Consider the following 20,090-nt stretch of genomic DNA (forward strand, 5'->3'; position numbering starts at 1 on the left):
AATTCCTTAAAAATATCATTCACAACTTGTTTTGGTTAAAAAAGAGCGGAAAGAGGAAATTGGAATAAGTTTAGAGAGACAGAGGTGAGACACAAGGGAATGAGCAATGAGTTTGAGTTTTTTTTTTCTGTGTGTCAAAATTATAAAATCCATGTTTCTTATTAACTAATTTTAAAAAAAAAAAAAAAATTAAAATAATTTGTTTATTCACAAAAAGGGCTTATAGGCTATTATTTTTTTTATTTAAAAAAACATAGTTTTGAAATTGTATAGTTTAACTACAAGTTGGGGTAGCATTTTCAAGAGAGTAAAATAATTGGGAAATATGGTTTTTTTTGTATTTTATATATTGATGTGGTATCCAATTTTTTTCACGTTTGTACTATTTTTTTGTTTTTCTATATTATATTATTTTATTTATACATAGTTAGTTTAACATTATTTACAGCTTAAATATAGTTTTAAAAATTGTTTTGAAGGGTGGTGTTTTTCTTTTTTGTTCTTTTTTATTTATATTCTTAAAATTTACAGACTTAAAAGCTATTATATTAAAAAATTACATTTTGTAGTAAATAATAAATAAAAATGCTTATATTTTTTATTATTTTATTTTATTTTTTGTTTTAAAAAATATTTTTAAACAGCAACTGTGACGACGTAGACATCACCGCTACCGGTTATTACGCTGCATTAGTTAATTATTGTTTTTGTTTTTTTCTTGTTTTTGTACAGCAAAATAATAGCTTTATAGTTATGGAAATATTTAACAAATTTAAGTTTTAAAATTATACCTATTTATAATATTTACATGAGTTTTTTCTTCGATTTTTCTTTTTGTTAATTTTATTTAAGGTTATGTTGTATTGCCTCTTTCATTAAAGGTAGCTTTCAAAAAAAAAGAATTAAATAAAATTACTGTATACTTTTGCACTCTTTCGCTTTTGTTTGTTTATGTTTATAGCAACTATATACAGTTATTGTTTATGTAGTTTTAATTATTATTATTTTTAATAAAAACAGTTATACAAAGAAAATAAATATATGTATGTATATTTTTTTAATTTAAGAAGTCACAAACATTGAGCCACCTTCGTATAAACATTGAAAGAATGTTCGCATAGAATATTTGGTTATGTTAGAAAACTAAAAGTGAGGTTATATCCTCACTGACGTGTATCCATTCGTTAAACAGTATGAATGTCTCAAATTTTAACCTTGCGTTCTGGTACACATGATCTTAGACAAAATGATTTCAAACCTCTCAATGGCTTAGTAAAATGAGGCAAGGGTTTCATTCCATTGCAGCCAATTAAATCTTCCGGACCATAAGGAATATATGATGTTGCAAAAATTGTTAAATGTGGGGTCCAAAGCCTGAGCCGCTATCGAATAACATTAAAAGAATGTAAGCCTCTATTTTCCGCACAGAATATTCCGTTATTTTACAAAACCAAAAGTTTACAAAACAAAAAGTGAGGTTATATCCGGATAGGCAACTCTACAACTAGTGACGTGTATCCATTTCCCCAACAGTAACGATGTCGACAATTTTGACCTTAAGGGCTCTGGTATACATGATTTTATACAGAATGATGACATTATTGTCAATTGAGTAGTCCAGGGTTTCATTCCATCCCAGCCCATTAAACCTCCCAGGCTATATGGACTATACGATGTTGTAAAAATAGATAAATGTGGGATAGAAAACCGCTAACGAAAAGCATTAAAAGAATATAAGCGACTATTTTCCGGTTATTTTACAATAACCAAAAGTAAGGTTATGTGTGGATAGGAAACTCCTACAACTACTGACCTATATCCACTTCTCCAACAGTAAAAATGTCAACAATTTCGACCTTGCAGTCCGGTACACCTAATCATACAGAGAATCATTACAATCTTGTCAATGGCTGAGTTAATAAGGCCAGGATTTCATTCCATTCGAGTACTTTAAATCTTCCGGAACAGATGGAATATACATAAGATGTTGCAAAAGTCGTCAAAAATGATGGCAATGATATTGAGGGTGATTTTCAAACCATATTTTTAACATTCTCGGTTATACCTGATACCTGTGGAGAGGGAAGTCCATCTTGCATGGGTGGATTAATAGGATGCTAGGAAGCAAATTTATTAATTCGCCGTTATAAGAGAGAGTCATTAGAATATCATTTACCAGGGCCACACTTTATTTAATGGCTTTCCAACGGATTATTTGGCAAAACAAAAAGTGAGGTTATGTCCACACTAAAACGTATGCATTTCCCCCAATTGTAAGAATATCTCGATAATTTTGACCTTGAGGTCTATGGTACACAAGATGACAATTTTGTCAATGGCTAAGTAAGGCCAGCATTTCATTCCATTCTACCTCTTTAAATCTTCCGGAACAGGTGGAATATACGATGTCGCAACAAACGATAAAGGTAATGCCAATGATGTCGAGGGTGATTTTCAAATCGTGTTTTATCTTTCTCGGTCATGCTGATCTAAAGTCCGAAGTCTTAAGCTGAAAACACATCCAACGTTTGGGTAAAGTTTTATGTCGTTTTGGCCGTTTTTACACTGTTCGGCATGATGCCGAAAAATTCAAATTAATTTCAAATATATGCCGGCAAACATATCAACACTGGACTTTGGTGTCGGCGTCGCCCTGTTGTTGTTGTTGTTTTTTCTCAACGCCCTACACAAAACTTTACTCAAACGTTGGATGTGTTTTCAGCTTTAGGTATGTCTCTCATATTGGCCGTTATTCTGAATGAAAACTCCCCGTTAGTTTTGCCTCCCAGGCGTTTTAACTTAACGGAGAAAGTGAGAAAACTCACGGGGAGTTTTCACTAAGAATAACCCGCCCTGTCCGGGGTGAACTGATAGCATCATTTGTCAGAACCACACCACAACGGATTTTCTATTGTTCCCGTTTGGCTAGTGATAGCTGGGTCTTGAAGCACTTTACCGTATGGCTCTCAGTCAACAAGCCTACAAATCTCCAACTCTCATGTTCCCATATGTCCCCCTGAAAAAAAAACGATGTTGCAAAAAATCGGCAAAGGTGATATCAATGATGTTGAGGGTGATTTTCAAACCGTGTTTATAATTCTCGGGCATGCAGTATAAATATATGCAGGGAAATCAAGACTTAGGTATGCCAGCCATCCTGACATTGGAGGGAAGTCCATCTTGCCTGGGTGAATTTATGGGATGCTGGCGAGCAAAGTTATTCATTTGAGGTTAGGAGAGAGTGCAATTAGAAAACAATTTACCAGATCACACAACAATGAGTTTACAACGGGTTATTTTATAAAACAAAAAGTGAGGTTATATACTCACTGACGTTGTAGATTGATGGGATGTTAGAGAAAGCAGAACAATTAATTCACTACTAGTCGGGATTTAATTTAGAAAATCATTTACCAGGACCACTCCGTATGGCTCTGTCAACAAGCTCACAAAACGGCCTAACTCAAATGCCCAACAAAATCAAGCTGACTATAAAGATTTAATCGGAGTCTTTAGAAATAAATACTAAGGAACATTTTTTAGTAGTTATTTCAAAACGTTCCGGTAAGATCATTATAGTCAGTTTGATTTTTTTGGGCATGTGGCTTAGGCCGTTTTGGCACTAAGCGCCTCATATCTCCTACTATCGGATCTAGTGGATAGAGCAATTCTCTTTGTCGACTATTTTGGTGGTTTTCCCCTATCGGCATAAGATGCTGGGGAATTCCAAGCCTGTCCAAGCGGAAGCGGAATATCACTGGATTATTCTCTACCTTAAGATGGAAGAATTAATAGTATGGAGGGAACCTGAATTCAGGATATCTAAAGCAATCTGACCTGCGATTTCTCAACATAGAACCATTTCCCTTCCCCACTCAGTAAGTTAGGCATGAGGATCAAGATGGGATGACAGTGGAGTCGACTATTGTAGATTATGTGGAGATCTATGACAAACAAGTGGGAGAACAACAAAATTGGGTACCGTCAGCTATTAGAAGAAGTGGAAGTGACAGTAACAATAGACCACCTTCTCTGCCGATGTCCTAGAATGGCAATCAAAAGACATAGGCTGTTGGGAGTACATGCGATAGTATCTCTCTCTCTTATTTTCCTCCATAGAATGCGCAGATCTGTTAACGTATTGCAGGAGCCTTAAGTGGTTATGTGGCGGGTCATCATAGACTTAACTTCTCAACTCAATTAACTCCTATTTTCTTCCCTACTCCTCAGTTATATCTACTATCCTCAAGACTTTGTATTCCCGGGGGGTTACTCTCTATTGCGATGCGTTAGAAAAATGCGATGCGTAAGGAAATTAAATGCGTCTCTAATACGTTTTAGTAACTCCTTTCGCCATTATTTTTGTTCCTTTTTTCCTTTCTGACACCGCCGCAATCTGTAATACACAAAAGCATATGTCAAAATCGTGTGTTAACGCAAATATCTTGCGCTAACAAAATACCAAACGCAAACGCATCGCAATACAGAGTAACCCCACTGACTCTGCTTTAACTCGATGGCTTTACCAATTGATGAATCTCTTAAGCCACTGATATCCTACCTACATGGGCAAATTACTTGAGATCTACCTTGAAAAAGCACAGCCACACAGATGGCTTATGGAACAGGAATACAGGATATTCAAAGCAATCTCTGACCTGTCATCTCTCAACGCAGAACCATTTATCATCTCTCACTCGACAAGTTCGATATGAAGATGACTGTGGGACTTATTACGGGTCACTGTAATGTTAGATATCTAACCACAAGGTGGGATGACAGTGAGGTGGCCTAATATTGTATATATGGTGATTCCGAAGAGAGATGGTCGACGATATGCTTTTGCAGGTTAGGTTTCTCTTAACAGCCCACAAAAAGTCACCGACTACTGGATAGATATAAAATAGATACCTTCACCTTCTTATCAGACATAGATCCCATTGCACTTTTTAAATTTGCCAAAAACCTAACTAATCGCCTTTCTTTCATATTTTCTCTTTGTTACAGGACAAACCGTCGATCAATAATATAGCAATATTCCAGAAATTTCTTCAACTTTACCCCCAAATTCAACAAGCAATAACCAAGGAATCTTATCGTCATTTTCAAACCTATTCAGTATGAGTCCAATGGACCAAAAGTCAGCGAGTGGGGCGGTTACTGTATTGGTTAGATGGTTGTGCCTCATTAAACCTAACCTAAATTAAGGTTTCTAACCTCAACATGGGATAACAGTAATGTCGACAACTGCAGACTTTGTGAAGTTGCAAAAGATATAATAGGGTAAACCATTTGGCCTGCTGGTGCCATTTGTTAAAGACATATTTTCTTTATGTGATTAAATTTTTAATATACCAAAAATTTCAAATATTTTGCATACATTTTTAAGGTTATGACATTTTCCCAATATGATTTTTTCCATTAAATCGAATAATAAAATTTTAGTTTAAATCGTGTTCTTTTCTTTTTGGAACGCTTCTACTCTCTTGACATAAATAGTTCTTAGTGCTTTGGAATAAATTAAATATGCATATTATACGAAAAACACTGCAATGAGACAAATTCTCCTTAACCTCAAAAAGTTTTATGGTTTTGATTAATTAACCTGCTCAAATTTAATTATTCAGTCGAGTTTGATAAAGTTTTATATGTACCCACAAATTGAAGAATGATTGATTTGTAGTTTAAATCCTGTTTTATTTGTCTACTCCTTTTGTTCGAATATGTACAATCCTCCTCCTTCGTGCTTTGGAATGAATGAAATAGACATGGAAAAAAGTTGTTTGAAATGAAACTTTAAAAAAAATCTACATATTGTTCAAATTTGCTCATTACCTCTCGGTGAAAAGGAGGCGGCGCATGACATTTAAATTAAATTTTGCATATTCTTTATAACCTCAAAATACATATGCAGATTGTGGCTTTATTTTGTATTTTTTAACAAATGTAATTTGTAATATATCATGTTCAATATACATACTTCATATTTATACTCTAAAAGATATTAACTTCCATTTTCCATAACTTCAAATTTCTCAAAATTACCATAACCTCAAATTGTTTGTTTGCACCGCACCCAGGATATATGTATCTTCCACGATATTTACATAATTTCATTCAACAAATGTCTAATAATGCATCATATTTATTTTCAAAAATAATTTTCAATTTTATTTGCATAACCTCAAAATTTGTTAACAATTTTAAAATTCGAATAAAAATCCATTTCAAGCAAAAAATCTGATGCAATACACTGATTGTGAACGTACTTCAGAGGACATGATTTCTTTATTCCTTCTTATTGACCTTAAAAAAGTGATCTATTGGCCCTTACATAACCTCAAAATTTTGTAAATTACAAAGAAAAAACCTGAAAACATTGTAGAGTTGATATGTAAAAGTGCATCAGTTAAATATTAAAATGACAATATTATCAAAATCACGATGACGGGAACCTTGTCACACCTTTCTAATCTGTCATTTGCATAATCAAACAAGATATTCTGGCCCAAACGCATGAAATACCAGTTAAAAAACTAAACATCAACAAATCCGAGAAACTCTTACGAAACCCATTCCAATGCGTTTCAAAAGCATTCGAGGCAATCATGAATATTTCCCTCGGAATTTTCCGCACGGAAAATAATTTTAAAAAGTGAAATTCTCTTAGAACCAATATTTGAAAACGTTGAAATCTGCTGGAATCACTTAATTATGGAATATTCTCGCTGAATCGAAAAAAATATTCTCTTTTTCACTAACTTAACCTCACATTTTTGTAGGTTAGAAATAAAACAAGTTCCAAAAACGTTGATTTCGCCCACATAACCTCACTTTTTTGTAGATTAGAAACATTACAAGGTAATTTATAAAACAAAATACAATCATAATTTAGAATATATAAGAAGGCATAAAACAAAAGATTGAAAAGCGAATTCAAATCCAAAAGGAAAGAAAGAAATCCATCCATGATTCAAAATAATTCCAAACATCGAATAGACGAGATAGATATTCAAGTGCTAAAAGTACCATAACAATTCCAACAATTGTAATTTCATTCTCAAAATCTAAAAAAAATCCCTCCTCAACTGACCCATCTATAAATTATGTTCTAAACAATCACAAACATTGATATAGACATGACATAGCCCAAACAAGTGCTAATAACAATTTCAATTTTACCCACAAAATCCCAAAGGGAGCGAAACGAACCCCTCCTCCTTTCCTTTGTCTGACAAATACCATTATGAAATAATGACTCAATTTGTGGCTTAAGTTTTTTGTTACACAATTCCAATATTTAAATTATGTTATTTTGTTATTTGTTTGTTTCTTTGTTTTAAATAAAAAAAAATTAAGATCTTACAAAACAAAAAGAAAATAAAAAAAGAGAGTAAATAGTAGGGTTGTGTGTTCTTGGTGTGTTTTGGGGGGGGGGGGGCTTTGTAATGTATGAAAATAATATTACAGGTATATATATTATATCTTTAGTTATAAAACTAGTTTAACGCAACTATATACTAATTATATGTTGATATCTCTCAAGAGAACAAATTAAAAAAAAAAACTATTAATTAAGAATAATATTAATATTAATAATTTACAGTTGTTGATTGGTTGGTTTGTTTGTATGTATGTATGGATAGGTAGGGGGATCGCCATTTTAACGATCTTCTAACTAATATTATGTATGTATTTTTTATGCTAATTTTTACAGGATTTAAAAGGTAGTAAAAAAAGGGTGAAAAAAATAATAATGAAAATTATAAAAAACTTAAATAAATTTAAAAAATAATATTTTTTTACATTATTTCATAAATGTATGTACAAGAAGGTGTATAGATTTGTATTTTACTTTTCATTTTATAAACAAAAAATCAAATATGTAAGTGGCGTGTTTTGGGGGGATAATTACTTTGAATGATGGACAAGCTTCACTTCGTTGTGGCGTATATGCCAAAAATAAAAAGAAAATATTTTGATATTCCATAAACTTGAAGAAAGCTTTCCACCATGGAGACAAAGTCCCTCACTTTATGCAGCATTGAATTTATGCATGCTTCTTATGTGAATCTATCTTTGTGTGTGTGCTTGTTGTTTTGATAAAACAATCCCTGTATTGTTCTGTTCTATGCTGTTGTTGTTGTTGTTCAGTTTCTTCTTTGAAACAACCAAACAAACATAAATCTCTTCAAAGTAATATAATTTAGCCTGTAACTCAATTCAAATTATGCTACATAATTCTGAACTGAAGAAAACTGTGACATTTCAGCAACTCCTCTCAAGAACAATGTCTTGTAATTGTTGCCATATATTTGGGTTTGGACGGGGAAGTGGGAGAATACATTCTTCATTTTCCTTTTAGGCTATATCAACACTCTTTTTGCGTTCTAAATGTGTACTGCTACCGCTGTGGGCCTTTTCGCCAGTATTATTGCTACCACTGTTGCTGCTACTGCTGCTGCTGGGGGCTGTTGTTGCCGATGCTGTTATCACATGTTTGCTACCATGATGTTGCTGATGCTGTTGATTATGATGATAATTTGATGTGGTGTGAATATAACGTTCCGGACTGGGTTCGCGAGATGAAGACATTGATGTTGATGTCGATGATATCTCTTCCAGACAATTATCCAATAAATCACCACCTCCAATACTGCTTGATATGCTAAGGTTACGTTTTCCCAATAGACTCATATCGTCATCGTCTGAAAAAAGCAATGGAAATTTCAAATTATATGAGGGGGGAAAGGACAAATTTTCAAAATGCAAAGACCTTTAAATATATCTCTCAAAGTAAAGATACGATTTTCTTAAAAAATATCTCTAAAAGTTTTCAACATTAACAACAACAAAACATTGTTCCACAACATTCCATACGGGACAAGGGAGACTTCTCTCATATCAACGAGCTAAATATGAATCGGGCATATTTAGCTCAATGATATGGGACCTACTGCTTATCGCCGAGTCCGAACGGCGTGTCTTAAGACACCACTTGTGGAGAAGTTATTCAAGGCTGAAATACTCAGGAAATGTCGCCAACATTACTGAGGGGTATTTTTGCCACCGTTGAAAATGTTTGATGTTTCTTGGCCGGGAATCGAACCCACGACCTTCGGCGTGCAAGGCGGGCGTGCATACCATTGCAACGCGGTGGCACCCAACATTTCTCATTTTCAACATTATTATTTAAAAATATTCTTTAAAAATCCACGTCTGTTGGTCTAAGGATCCTTGAAAAATATTCTTTAAAAATCCACGTCTGTTGGTCTAAGGATCCTTGAAAAATATTCTTTGAAAATCCACGTCTGTTGGTCTAAGGATCCTTGAAAAATATTCTTTAAAAATCCACGTCTTTTGGTCTATGCATCCTTGAAAAATATTCTTTGAAAATCCACGTCTGTTGGTTTAAGGATCCTTGAAAAATATTCTTTGAAAATCCACGTCTGTTGGTCTAAGGATCCTTGAAAAATATTCTTTGAAAATCCACGTCTGTTGGTCTAAGGATCCTTGAAAAATATTCTTTGAAAATCCACGTCTGTTGGTCTAAGGATCCTTGAAAAATATTCTTTGAAAATCCACGTCTGTTGGTCTAAGGATCCTTGAAAAATATTCTTTGAAAATCCACGTCTGTTGGTCTAAGGATCCTTGAAAAATATTCTTTGAAAATCCACGTCTGTTGGTCTAAGGATCCTTGAAAAATATTCTTTGAAAATCCACGTCTGTTGGTCTAAGGATCCTTGAAAAATATTCTTTGAAAATCCACGTCTGTTGGTCTAAGGATCCTTGAAAAATATTCTTTGAAAATCCAAGTCTGTTGGTCTAAGGATCCTTGAAAAATATTCTTTGAAAATTCACGTCTGTTGGTCTAAGGATCCTTGAAAAATATTCTTTGAAAATCCACGTCTGTTGGTCTAAGGATCCTTGAAAATATTCTTTGAAAATCCACGTCTGTTGGTCTAAGGATCCTTAAAAAATATTCTTTGAAAATCCACGTCTGTTGGTCTAAGGATCCTTGAAAAATATTCTTTAAAAATCCACGTCTTTTGGTCTATAGATCCTAGAAAATTTTTCTTAAAAAATTCACGTTTTTTGGTCTAAGGATTCTTGTAAAATTTTCTTTAAAAATTCACGTCTGTTGGTCTAAGGATCCTTGAAAAATATTCTTTGAAAATCCACGTCTGTTGGTCTAAGGATCCTTGAAAAATATTCTTTGAAAATCCACGTCTGTTGGTCTAAGGATCCTTGAAAAATATTCTTTGAAAATCCACGTCTGTTGGTCTAAGGATCCTTGAAAAATATTCTTTAAAAATCCACGTCTTTTTGTCTATAGATCCTAGAAAAATATTCTTTAAAAATTCACGTTTTCTCGAGGGTGGATCCTTGAAAAAATATTTTTTAAAAATCCATGTTTTCTTCCTTAAAAACTATTCTTTAAAAATTCACATTTTCTTTTGGATGGTTCCTTGAAAATCTTGCTTTTCTTTTGAATGGTTCCTTGAAAAAATATTCTTTGAAAATCTTGCGTTTTTGTGGATGTATCCTTGAAAAAATATTCTTTAAAATTCCACGTTTTCTTGTGGATGGAACCTTGAAAAAATATTCTTTAAAAATCCACGTTTTCTTGTGGATGGAACATTGAAAAAATATTCTTTAAGAATCCACGTTTTCTTGTGGATGGATCCATGAAAAACTCTTCTTTAAAAATTCACATTTTCTTGTGGATGGTTTCTTGAAAAAATATTCTGTGAAAATCCAGTTTTTTGTGGATGGATCCTTGACAAAATATTCTTTAAAAATCCACGTTTTTTCTTGGATGGATCCTTGGAAAAATATTCTTTAAAAATCCACGTTTTTTCGTGGATGGATCCTTGAAAAAAATATGATTTAAAAATCCACTTTTTTCATGAATGGATCCTTGACAAAATATTCTTTTAAAATCTACGTTTTCTTGTGGATGGATCCTTGGAAAAATATTCTTTAAAAATCCTCGTTTTCTTGTGGATGGATCCTTGAAAAAATATTCTTTAAAAATCCACGTTTTTTCGTGGATGGATCCTTGACATAATATTCCTTAAAAAATCCAAGTTTTTTTCGTGGATGGATCGGTAAAAAAAATATTCATCAAAAATCCACGTTTTTTCGTAAATGGATCCTTGAAAAATATTCTTTAAAAATTCACATTTTCATGTGGATGGATTGTGAAAAAAATATTCTTTAAAAACCCACGTATTTTGGTCAATTGATCCTTAAAAAATGTTCTTTGAAAATTCACGTCTGAATCCTTGAAAAATATTCTATAAAAGTCCATTTCTATTGGTCTTTGATGTGCCTTTTAAAATGTTAAAAAAAAAAAACATATCCCCTCTTACATACCTCTTCTCAATGAAAATTCCGTCAGACCCGTTTCACTAAATGATGAATACCTCGAGCGGCTACCCGCACCACCAAGTCCTGTAGATCCCGATCCAATTGCGCCGATTCCCAGACCAGCACCAACTCCCAAAGCCAAGCCTTGTTTTTCTTTTAACGATTTCAAACGAGCACAAAGACTTTCTTGCTGTTTTTCCAGGAGTGTGGGGGCGGCATTGAATTGTCCTGTAATGAGGGGGGGAAATCATAAAATTTAATTATCCCAGTTCCTTATAATGTTTACCAGCAAACCACCTACCTTTTGTAGAATCCTCTTCAGCTATGGAAGACGATTTCAAAAGAGAATCATTCAAAAGACTGCTATTACTGGTGGAACTACTGTTACTGCTGTTTAGTGAATCGTAGTGACCACCACCAGATGATGAGGCAATTATTTCTTTTTGTATTTGGGAATCCACGGACTGTGTTAAACGATCCGGAGAATTCAGTGTACACTTATTGATAATTAATGGCGGGGGTGGCGGCGTTGTGGCCGTCGATTCATGCGGTGTGGGAGGTGTTGTAGGTGTTGAAACCAGACTTGATGATGCCGAATCGTTTGCCGCGCTGCTGCTGGTTGTTGTTTGTTGCATACGTTTGCGATATTCATTTATTGAAAGTTTACGCTTAGGTTGAGGTGGTGGTTCCGGAGCGGTGAGCTGAGGATTTAAACGCGGATCATGACTTGCTGTCTTTGTGAGAATTTTCAATGCAGGCGATGAGGATAGGGATGACAATGAAGACGTTGATCCTGTCGCACAAGCGGCATTAGGTGCAGGCACTGGCGGGGCTGGCATTTCACAGCTTAAATCTTTTGCCAAGGAGGTCACATCTTTGTTGGCTGCATTGTTAAGACCAAAAAGGGCTGTGTGTGTGACATAGCCACCCAAACTATTTAAACTCTTAAGTTTGGTGTCCAAATATTCGGAAAGTACTCCACCCGTTGTTTGTGTTGTTGGAGAGGGTAATGTACCAGCTGCCGCAGAACTTGCCGATGTGCCGATAGGGTTATCCAAAAGTTTACCATAAATTGTATTGAAAAAAGGCAAATGGTTGTTTGCAGTGGGAGTAGTCACTGGGGCGCTTGAGGTCGTCGTAACACCAGATATGGTGGCAGATGATGCTGTGGAGGGTGAGATGTGGGTGCTGCCTGCCGTTGCAGAACTTCCTGGTGGTGCTGCTGCAGGTATATGTGGCTGCATGGAGTTGCTAACATGAACTGGAATGTTTTGTACTCCCGCCGGTAATGTTGGTGTCAGTGGTAATGGTGGAGGAGGAGTAGGTGTAGAAGGTCTTTGCACCGAAGTTCCTGCTGCAGCTGTATTGACATTAGAAGAAACTGGTGCCAACACCACATTATTAAAGTGGGGCAATGTGGGATGTTCTCTTAAAATATTTATGGCGGGATGTTGTATCGATGACACTGGAAGTTGTGTTGGCGGTACAGCAAGCCGTTTCAAGTCATCCGTATGTGAGGCTACATGGCTTGCAGCATTGTGGTTAAGACTTTCTGTAGATACCTGTGATTGTAATGGCTGGTGATGCTGCTGTGACACAGGAGCCTTAGCTGTCACCAATGAACCAGTTGCCGCTGTAGTTATTGACCCTTGACCCTGTGAAGATGCTAATGAAGGTGTGGACTTCTTTTTGTCTTCCTTTTCTTGTGGTTTCTCTATCGCAGAAGAAGAGCTAGGCAAAGAGGATGACGACTTGTGATGATGATTTTTAGTATTGGAATTTTTCTGTTCTTCCTTTGATGATGATGAGGCCGCTGTTGCCAGTGATGATGAATCTTTGCGTGATTTCTTGGCAGAAGAACCACCACCAGTGCTATCTGAATCCTGTCTCTTATGCTTGCCGCCACTATTCACCGATACACTGTTAACCAAATGCATATCCTTGGTTAATTCTAATTCGAAATTTAACTGCTTCTTCTTGGTCGTGGTTGGGATGGCGGCAATATTTGCCCCTGCGGGTATTGTAGTTGGATTCAGTGGCGTTGTGGCCCCACTGCTGCTGGACGATGTTGTTCTCTGTCTTTGTGTCTTCTCCTTGCTCACCACCTCAACACCGGCAGAGGCATGTGAATTCTGCAGTGATGCTGCCATTGACCCAGAACTAGAGGATGATGTTGATGATGTTGAGGAACCTGATGATGATTTCTTCAAAGATTTTAATTTCTTTGAAGATGATGAAGAGGAGGAGGATGAAGTTGATGATGACGTTGAGTTTACAACGACATTTTGTTTGTTTACCACTGTTGTTGGTGTTGTTGTTGTTGAAGAGGAAATCTGTGGCAAAGATGTTGTGGAATTTTTATGACTATTCGAGGAACTACTTGAACTGCTGGTCCTTTCCCTTTTGTGTAGTTTTGGTTTTTTGGAACTCGAAGATCCTCCTCCTGGCGTTGTCGAAGAGGAGCTGTTTAAAGAAGAGGAATTCTTATGTTTTGAAGATAGTTTCTCCGATTTCTTATCCTCTTTGTCCTTTTCCTCATGATGGCGATTATGATGATGGTGGTGATGATGATGATTACCACTTCCAGAAGAGGTATTGCTGTTGCTGCTATTCTTGTGATTATGTTTCTGCCCATCATTGCTGGCAACATTATTCACGGTGGAGGAACTCAGACTGGACAACTTCGATTTTTTGTTGCGTGATTGCAGGAACAGAATATTCTCCTTGTGGAAATTATGCAGACGTGCCTGAATGTCATCATCACTTAGCGTGGTCTTACTGTTGCTGCGTTGCAATGATGAGGAGGAAGAACTAGCAGCAGCAGATGAAGAAACTTGACTATTAGTAGAGGTGGTGCTAACGGGAGGTGGTGGCGATGGTGTATTAGATATTAGTTTGTCACGACCCGATGCATTGTAGGTGGAGTTGGTGCTACTATCAGCATCAACTTTGGCAACTTTCCTGGCCAACGAAGAGGTAGACGAAGATACTTCTTCTTCTTCCTTAATCAATTTCTCCATTTTCACGGAAGAATCTTTCTTTGGCGCATCCTCAGTTTTAGCTGTAACATTGGGCTTAACCTCATTCTCCATTAGGGGTTTATTTTCTTCTTTCAGAGAGGAAGTTGATGTTGTTGTGGTCGAGGTAATATTTTGTGGTTCAACCGCCACCGCCGTGTGTTTCTCTTCCAGTTTGATTCTCTTAGGTTTTGGTTCTTCAACCTCAATTTCAGTTTCAGTTTTTAATTCTGCACTTTCCCGTTTCGTAACATTAGCAACACTTTCAGAATGGGATAACACCATGGTGTCCACTATTGTTGAACTTTCTGCCGCTGTCAAATTATCCACTTTGACTTTGGTCTCCTCCTCTTTCACTTGCATTTGAGGCAGTTGTTCTGTCTTAACTATTTCATTGATATTGCTAGGAGTGGCCGAAATAATTTCCTTGTTTTCTTCAATCTCTTCAACCTTACATTCCTGCTTAAGTATTTGAGGTACCACCTGAACATCATCGGCTGCCATACTTTCTTCTTCTCGTTCGACATCGATTTTAACATCTTCATTGCCACTGGTATCTTCAGGTTCAATTTTAACCAAATTATCTTCGGCCTTAATCATTTCCCTGCCCGGACTGGGGGATCTTAATATATCAACATCATCTTCCTGATCATTGAACTCGGCAACATTTCCCACATCATGTGTCGGCAAAACCTGGTGTTGCTGCTCTTCTTCTTGTTTGACCTCTGTTTTAATGTTGACGACGCAGGATGAATCTTCCAGTTCTTGGTGTTCATGTTTTATAACAATATCAGTTTTAGATTCTTCTTCGTATGGTGTTGAAGTAACATCCACATCGGGTTCTTGCTCCTGCATGGTATCATTGGATGTAATCATATGCACTCCTTGTGTAGTTGGCTGTACTTCATTTTGTTCGCATTTTTCCACATCTACATCAACATCTTCTTGAACCTCTTCCGGTTGAGCGACATGATGTTGTTCTCCTTCTTCCTCTTTTACAGGTAATGAGGGATAGGCTGGATAAATCTCTGGTTGGGAAGGTTTTTCTTCTTCCACTTTGGGGTGTTCTTCTTCGGGGAAAGAAGTAAGATTTGGCTTTGTGTCAACTTCATTTATTGTGTTGCCACTTTCAATCATCAATTCTCCACCAGAACCTCCTCCTGCAATGCTATTGTTTGTTCCCACATTATCTTCATCCTCTTTGTCATCCGTTAGCAGCAATCGCCGTTTCTTCAATGGTGTTGTAAAACCATTTGGAACATTGTTTGTAGTTAGGGTGGCTTGCGAACAAACTGGTGCAGCCGTTGTTATGGTTTGCTGTTGAGACGCAGTGATGAAATTCATAGACGCCGTCGACATAACCAAGGGTGTTGTTGGTGACGGTGACATGGACATGGAAGAGGAGTTGTTGCTATTTTGAGCCTCCTCATGAGTCTCCTCACTAATGGCCTGGCGCAACCAACGCTTTTTCACCGAAGAATTATTACTGCATGTACTAACCTGCAGAGGTAAGTGGAAATTCTTAGGAGGCACAGCTGCTGCCGATGCTGTTGTTGTTTCCACCGGCTTTGAAACACAACTGCTGTTCTCCGTTGTAGTGCTGCTGTCCACCGACGAAGAATGTTTAATGGACAAATCTACGGCGGGATTATTTAAAGCTGTGGCTGCATATATTTGCTGTTGTTGCTGTTCATATTCATAGGAATGTTTGGTGGGTGGTGGTGTTGGTGGTCCACCCTCAGTTTGTTGTATAAACTCCTCAACACGTTGCGCAACAATACTTAAATTTTGTGGCATTTCCCGTTCATGAGGTGAGTGGCTGGTTGCCGTTTGATTGACATCGTACAGAGCCGCTTGGACCAAGGAATCTAAACCTGTTGAAGATGGTGGTGGTGGTGCCACTATCGCTAACGGTGGCGGCGTATGTTGTTGTGTTGGTGCGGATGATTCTTCTTCGGTCCTATGCAACCAATTGCTCATTAATAGCTTTTTGGTTTTGGTTTGCAGGGGATATTTAAATTCTGAATCATTGCCGTGACCTTCCAGATTGGTCGCCTCCAATGGACCAACGGCAGCTTCAATCAACAAACATGCACTGCTAACATGTGATGGTGGTGTGGGTGGTGGTGAAGAGGTAGCCTCATGGGAACTTAACATATAATGTGTAGATCTTTGGGGAGATTGTGGCTCTGCCACTGGTTGAGGAGTTTCTGCTGCCCCCTGTTCTGTTGTGGCATTATTAATGACCATTGGATTAGCAAAAGCCATTAAAAGACCAGCAGCTTGATCCACATTATTGGGTATGTGACTCTCCACCACACAAGCAGGAGGACTTGTTGTTGTTACTTTTTGTGGACTATTATCATTGTCGTGCGTGGCAGCCACTGTTTGTATGGTCGGAGAAAGCATAGCTGTGCAGCCACCATCTGATTCAGAAGTAATGGCAGCATCGTGATCGTGTAAACTTCCCATACTACCCATACCTCCTCCCATACCGCTGCTGCCGCCGCCACCACCACATCCGTCAATGGATTCTTGACTGTTAATACGACTTTGCCTACGTTTCCTTTGATTATTGTGGGCCGAACTTCTGCTACCAGCTTTCCGCTTCTTTTTCGTTCTCGTTACCGAGTGGGAATTGGAACGTTTTGTACCCGAACTATCGGCCGAATCAAAGGTCTTGTTGGGCGAAGTTGGGGTGGTATTATGGCTGCCTCCTGAATTTTGCCTCTTGGCCTGTTTCTGTTCCTGTTTGCGTTGCTGTGAGCGCTCCATTTTTTCAATGGCCCTCAGAATGGCTTCCATTTTACGATCTTCCCTTGACAGTTTTGGTTTCTCTTTAGGTGTGGAAGAGGAATTTGGTGGGGCAGAGCTTACATTATTGTCATCATTATGCTGCTGATCGCCACCGCCACCACTATTATCTTCGGAAAAACTTGTTGTACGACCATATTTCGCTGGTGTTTTACGTCCATGCTGCTGCTGCGGATGGTGTTGATTGTCTTTTTGGGGAGATTTATTTTGTTGAGGCGAGATTTGCAATGAAGCTTCCATTGGCATTTCTTGAGTCATTTGCAGAGTTTGTTGACCTTCACAAGATTGATGGGAGCTGTTGGCAGGTGTTGATGAGTTGTTGTCCACTATGCTGGCATCCATCATAACGAGTTGTGATCCTTGATGGTGTTCTGTTGTTATAACAGGAGTTACAATATGGCTGGATTGTGAGCTATTCAAGGATTGCAAGGCAGTGGCAGCAATTGAAGCTTCGGGTGAAACACTTTGAGCAATTTGGTGATGCTGCAAAGGAATCTGCAATTGTTGCGGTTGCTGCTCCTGTTGCTGGTGTTGAGGAGAAAGGATTTGTTGCACTTGGGTTGTTGTTATTTGCTGTTGTGGTGTTATCAAACATAATTGTCCTCCATCTTGTGGTTGCATTTGTTGTTCTATGGCCACGACATTGTCTTGAGGTATCAACAGATTTGTAGGTGGCGTCTGAACCACAACATTCAAGTTTTGCGGTTGTTGTTGATGTTGTACTGCCGAAAGTTGGGGTGTTTGCAGCGCCACTACTTGAGTCATAACATGTTGTGGACCAGCCGCCGCTGCTACCACTTGATCATAATTTTGATTTATATTATGGGGTTGCTGCGTCTGTGGCTGTTGCATATCGGCTGTTAAAATCAATGGTGTAGGCAGGGATTGCATTAACTGCTGCTGTTGTTGTTGCGGCAGCATTTGCATTTGTTTCAATTGTGTTTGCTGCTGCTGTTGTTGAAGGTGCGAAGAATGTGTTTGCTGTATGGGCGAATGCATATGTGGTGTTGGTGATGGTATAGAAACCGAAGGTGACGACGATGATGTGCATATACCCGAATCATGCATCAAACTTGTCAAAGTTGACGAACTTGAGGAGGCATTACTCAGGTTACTATTACACGACGCTGTAAGCGGCATAAGACCATTATTGGCTCCCAATGTCAAAGGATGTTTAACACCACTCCCAATTTTATTTGTCAACAAATTGCTATTGGGACTGTTAAGACTTAAAGCAACCGTTGGTGCGGCACTGTTGTTGGTGTTATTATTCGGTATCATTGGCATTGTGGTATTATTTCCTCCCATTCCTCCCATGTTACTGTCACCACTTGACGATGTGGAACGATTGCGATTGAGATTTTGTTGATTGGCTTTTCGTTGTTTAGCTGTTTGTGCGGCACCACCCGCATTACCACCACCACTAAAGGAAAGTGACTTTCGACCAGATTTTGCCGCCGGCGGCAATTGTGGTAATGGTGGTCCAAATATACAATCTTTACTAAGGCCACAGGCACATGGTGTACTTGTGGGTTGTATAATCATGGTATTGGATTTTTTATTTTCCACCGCCTGCAAATCGTGCGGCTCATGACGTATGGTAATCTCTGTGGAATTCCTTATGTCCGTCAGAGAGACTATGAATAAATGGATGGTACCCTTTTCGAATAAATGTTGTATTTCAGCATTTGGACGGCATGATCTACGCACAAATCTGGCATCATTGCCATAGGTTCGTGTGTCGACACATATTTCCGGACCCTTCATATAGGTGGTTGATTGTGGCGGGCTTAACTGGGCAGGTGTGGTGGTTGTTGTAACACTACCATCAGGGTTTATGGTGGTTGTAGTGGTAGTCATTGGCGTTGTATTCGCGGCTGATGTTGTCACCTCAGCAGCTCCTTGCAATTGATAAAAGAAAATGTAACGGCCAGGCATCTTGTGGGGTTTATAGCTATTCAACTGATAATTGTTGGGTGGTGGACAATTCATGTTGACTGATGTATTTTGTGTTTTGTATTGTGTGGTAAGCATATATTTGCCTCTCAGCTCACAGATGGGGGTATTTGGAGGTAGGTCCATGGTGCTTACAAGGATTCTACCACCAGCATGGGGAATAGTCATAACCTTAGATTCCAAATTGCCATTGCTATACTCTTTCAAGAGGGGATTTTCGGTACTGACAATACTTTGCAAAAGAACATGGTGTTTGGTAATGGCATGCAAACGGGCTCTCAGTTCAGGAGAATAGTGATTGGTTACGGCCTCTTCATAATTGTTTTTCAATTGTTCCATTAGAGCTGCATGTTTTTCTGCTGCTGTCATATTTCCACTGCCATCATGGCCACCACCTCTCTTGCGCTTGGTGGTCTTTTTACCTTCCTTTCGGCCTGATTTGCCACCAGATGCGGTTCCCGCAGTACCTCCAGCACCTGATAATTTATCCGCTTTCTTAGATTTCTTGCCGGATTCTTTGACTTTTTTGAGCATTTTGGCTCCTTTCTTGAGATTTCCACCACTGGTGGCAACTGTTTGATCATTGGAATTTGTGGCACCCAAGCCAAATACACCCATACCACCAGCCGTGGCTAAACGTTGCTGCCCTGTTAAAACATCACCCATGAGATTAGATGAAGAGTTTATTCCACCACTGATTGCAGTACCAGCTGCACCTTGTGTACCAGCGGCGGCGGCTGCTGCCTGGGCCATTAATTGGGATTGTTCTCGTCGTTTTTGCAATTGCAAAGCCCGCGCCTGGGCCTTATCCACTGGACGAGGTTGGCATAATTCACATAAATATTCATCGGGTATGTTTTGGCGATCTATGCCCATACAATCAACATGTTGCCAGGCGCTATTATTGGGAAAAAAAGAAAAACAAAAGAG

At 38.0% G+C, this 20,090-nt stretch overlaps 1 protein-coding gene across 13 annotated transcripts in view; it reads right to left on the reverse strand.

Moving 5' to 3' along the window:
* Window positions 1-247: 247 nt before the first annotated feature.
* upSET (SET domain-containing protein upSET) overlaps window positions 248-20,090 on the reverse strand; it is a 46,459-nt gene continuing 26,616 nt past the window's right edge. For all 13 annotated transcript variants that reach the window (XM_073983114.1, XM_073983112.1, XM_073983103.1 and 10 more), the window contains 3 exons: window positions 11,675-20,058; window positions 11,380-11,601; window positions 248-8,708 (listed from right to left, as the gene is read on the reverse strand). In XM_073983114.1, coding sequence (XP_073839215.1) covers window positions 8,362-8,708; window positions 11,380-11,601; window positions 11,675-20,058 — 8,953 coding nt within the window. In that variant the 3' untranslated portion in view covers window positions 248-8,361. The remainder of the gene's footprint in view (window positions 8,709-11,379; window positions 11,602-11,674; window positions 20,059-20,090) is intronic.

This window comes from Musca autumnalis, unplaced genomic scaffold, assembly GCF_047663935.1.
Source record: "Musca autumnalis isolate F117 unplaced genomic scaffold, ASM4766393v1 scaffold_4, whole genome shotgun sequence".
NCBI classification, from domain to species: Eukaryota; Metazoa; Arthropoda; class Insecta; order Diptera; family Muscidae; genus Musca; species Musca autumnalis.